Source organism: Penaeus vannamei, chromosome 20 (assembly GCF_042767895.1).
Source record: "Penaeus vannamei isolate JL-2024 chromosome 20, ASM4276789v1, whole genome shotgun sequence".
NCBI lineage: Eukaryota > Metazoa > Arthropoda > Malacostraca > Decapoda > Penaeidae > Penaeus > Penaeus vannamei.
Window position 1 is genome coordinate 29363107 of NC_091568.1, and position 3943 is coordinate 29367049.

A 3943-nucleotide genomic window follows, 5' to 3' on the forward strand; every position below is an offset into this window, starting at 1 on the left:
GATTCTCTTCTTCTGTTTCTGATTCTTCTGCTGTTTCTGATTCTTTCCTGCTGTTTCTGATTCTCCTGCTGTACCTGATTCTTCTGCTGTTTATGATTCTTTTATGCTGTTTATGATTATTCTGTTGTTTCTGATTCTTTTCTGCTGTTTCTGATTCTTCATCGGTTTCTGATTCTTCTGCGGTTTCTGATTCTTTTCTTCTGTTTCTGATTCTTCTGCTGTTTCTGATTCTTTTTTGCTGTTTCTGATTTTCCTGCTGTATCTGATTCTTCTGCTGTTTCTGATTCTCCTGCAGTTTCTGATTCTTTTCTGCTGTTTCTGATTCCCCTGCTGTATCTGATTCTTCTGCTGTTTCTGATTCTTTTCTGCTGTTTCTGATTCTCCTGCTGTTTCTGATTCTTCTGCTGTTTCTGATTCTCCTGCTGTTTCTGATTCTTTTTCTGTTGTTTCTGATTCTTCTACTGTTTCAGCTTTTTGTTCGTCTACTGCTGATTCTTCGTCTCCTTGATTCTTGATGCTTCTAGTACTGCTTTAATTCGTTGTCTGTTGCTGCTTCTGCTGCTGTTGCTGTTTCTGCTTCTCCTTCGATTTCTACGTGTGTACACACACACACACACACACACACACACACACACACACACACACACACACACACACACACACACACACACACACACACGCACACACACACACACACACATATATATAAATATATATGTATATATATGTAATACATGTAAATATACATACATATATACATACATATATACATACATACATATATTTATATAATATATATATATATATATATATATATATATATATATATATATATTTTATGTAATACATGTAAATATACATACATATATACATACATACATACATATATTTATATATTATATATATATATATATATATATATATATATATATATATATATATATATATAAATGTACACACACACACACATATATATATGTATGTGTGTGTGTGTGTGTGATGAATTGCTAGAAATCTATTAACTGTATATGCACATGGATAAATGAGTTAGAAATTATTAGTACTTGAAAAATTATCTAAAGAACTGACACAGCTATAATGAAGTCAGTCCAAAAAATTATTTTATGAATATCATTATAGTTTGAAACACAAACAATATCTTTAAACTGTTTAGAATAAAATACAAATATCTTCAAAAACTTCACCACTATCTATAATTATAAAAATAACTAACTTGCGATAGTTGCAAAATCATCCAAGATCATACTCAATTGTATGAAAATGTAAGATTTTTTAAGCAAAGGAATACGTTAATAAATCGCACTTAAGCAAAAAAACAGTGAATGCATATGTATACAATTCAAATGAGATAAAAACGCACGTTGGCAAGTTTTCATGAGTAACGCACTTTTTTTATATTAACGAATATGGAATAAGCCAAACGCTAATTTGTAACCGCTACACATTTACAATCAGAACAAGTTAAAAACGAGACAATAAAATTGCAACACAAACTTTTGAGTAATCGTCAGTAACAACTATTAATGTACGAACATAAATTATGAGCATATATATAGAAATATAAAACGAGTAATGACATAAAACTAACTTTGGGTTTGAAAGTCCTGAAGAAATTTAAAAGAGGGTTATGGATACACTGACAAAATATCGAAACAAATTTTTGTTGCGTTATCTGCACCTGTTAACTGTTGCCATCACCTATAGTAGTACATGTCTCGCTACGGTAAGAGGGCACGATTCCAACACGCGTAATTCTTGTTCCGCGGTAGCACACGGGTACAGATGCCCCTCCTGGCGTTAGACTCTGTTACTGGCTGATTAGTTAAATCCAATGTCACCCCTACATCTATAGTGTCATTAGAGCCTGTCTGTTACACATCGGCTTGTAAGTGTACTTGTCGCTAAAACCAGTTCCACAGCGTGAAACCAAGGGACATTCACCATCTTTTTCCTCTTACTCCATGTATTTCTAAAGAATCCCATTGCCTATAATAATGGCATGAGTGCCTATAATAATGGCATGCTTAGTTCGAGATAACATACACTAAGTTGTTTAATATCCGTCATACAAATGAACAATAAGATTTTAATTACCGTACACCGAAGGTTCGCAGCAATAAAGTAAGGTTAACGTGAGTGCGGTTTCAAAATTTTCCCTTTTGACATAGAAAGGAATGACTGCATTGTTTTTGACAAAATAAACAAAAGGAAAAAAATATGACACATCTTGGTCTGTACAATTCAATACACATCTTGGTGTGTAACAATAAACGAAGAGATGCAATTGTCGCTTGTCAAAACATTTCTCAAATACAAATATCTATCACTCCACTTCATGCTTTCCATATAGAACGGCACCCACTTCATTCTTTCCATATAGACCGGCACCCGTTCATAAACCCCAACATTGACAGGAAGCATTAGCCTTTTTCATGTTGATCATTCTGTGACTGTTGCAGAACTAATTGAGCAATGACGGCACACCAGGTGGAACCACGACAAGAATTCTTTCCACTTGCATTTTTTTCTCAACATTTTGATCAAACCATTGGTAAATAAAACGTAAAGAATGCACCCCTGGTTGCTGTAGCGATGGCCTTGCCGATGACACTGTGTGACGTGATACATGACGGCCAAGGCAGTTAGCAAAACTGCAGCACACCAGATGCCTCAACATGCTGAACAAAGTGGTTCTTAGGATGCAATCATCTGCTTGGCTAAATAAGGGAAATTTCTTTCTTTTAGCCATATCAAGCAGTCAATGTTATGGCATAACTTGCTGAGTGATGCAATTTACATTACCATGTACAGTTTCGTTACTACATTCATTATATCTTTTCCTCTATTATGTAGCAAGAACCAATTTATCACCAAGCTTGGATGCGGTATCTAATCTCGCTAGCTTTGATGAGGGATAACCCTGACAAAATTAAGTTATTGAATAAGGTGGTGATACCAAGGATTCATTGCTTGTTTCCACTAAAGCAACCCACAATATCACACTCAGAGTGCTTCACGGTCTTAACCGTACATTTTGGGTCATACCGTGCCATAATACTCGGAAAACACATGGCATTTTAGTCCTTAAATATCACTTCCACTTTTTAAAATCCCAATCTTGATATTTATTTCAAAAGTTAAGCCTTTTCTTCATATTTCTGTGACCATTTACTTCTTAGCAGCATGACAATTTAGTAGACTCGGTCCCTTTATAGACCATGGCGAATGATTCTGATTGCTACATTCTGGAGAAGCTTAGGGTCAATCATTCTTGCGTGAAGCAAGCATTTGATATCACTTCATGCTACAGTATCCTATCGGTGACAGTTCGCAATGAGGGACCCTCGTAGGTGAAAACAATAGTGAATATGGATATGCTCCTTCGCCTTAGAACTAGGATGCTGATAATATTCATGATGATATTAATAATTGGTAAGGAATATGTTAATAATATTGCTAAAAATACTAAGGACAACATGAATGATATTAATAATAGTCATGATAATAATAATGATGATAATGATCATGATAGAAGCAACATCAACAATAATAATAATGATAGTAATAATGGTAATGATGATGATTTCAGTAATGATAATAATTATGATAATCATAATCATAATGAAAGTGATAATAATTATGATACTAATAATGTGTATGGTGATGATAATATTAGCAATAATATTAATTATGATAAGTATAAAGATTAAAACAATATAATAGTAATAATAATGAAAAAAGTCATTAATAATGATAGTAGCATTAGTAATAATGAAAACATTTGTAATGAATATAATGATTATGATGTTTACAAAGATAATACAGATATAAATAATAATGATAATTAAAAAGATAAAGAAAATTATAATGATATTAAAGATAATGATGTGCATGTGCTCGTGTGTGTGTGTGTGTGTGTGTG

At 33.1% G+C, this 3943-nt stretch overlaps 1 protein-coding gene across 1 annotated transcript in view; it reads right to left on the reverse strand.

Moving 5' to 3' along the window:
- Positions 1-2649, reverse strand: part of LOC138865193 (probable serine/threonine-protein kinase irlF) — a 3026-nt gene extending 377 nt beyond the window's left edge. Inside the window, exons 1-3 of the mRNA XM_070134586.1 lie at positions 2568-2649; positions 1610-1625; positions 1-422 (exon numbers count right to left, since the gene is read on the reverse strand). The exon at positions 1-422 is cut by the window's left edge and continues 89 nt beyond it. Coding sequence (XP_069990687.1) covers positions 1-422; positions 1610-1625; positions 2568-2649 — 520 coding nt within the window. The remainder of the gene's footprint in view (positions 423-1609; positions 1626-2567) is intronic.
- Between the last annotated feature and the right edge of the window lie 1294 nt (positions 2650-3943).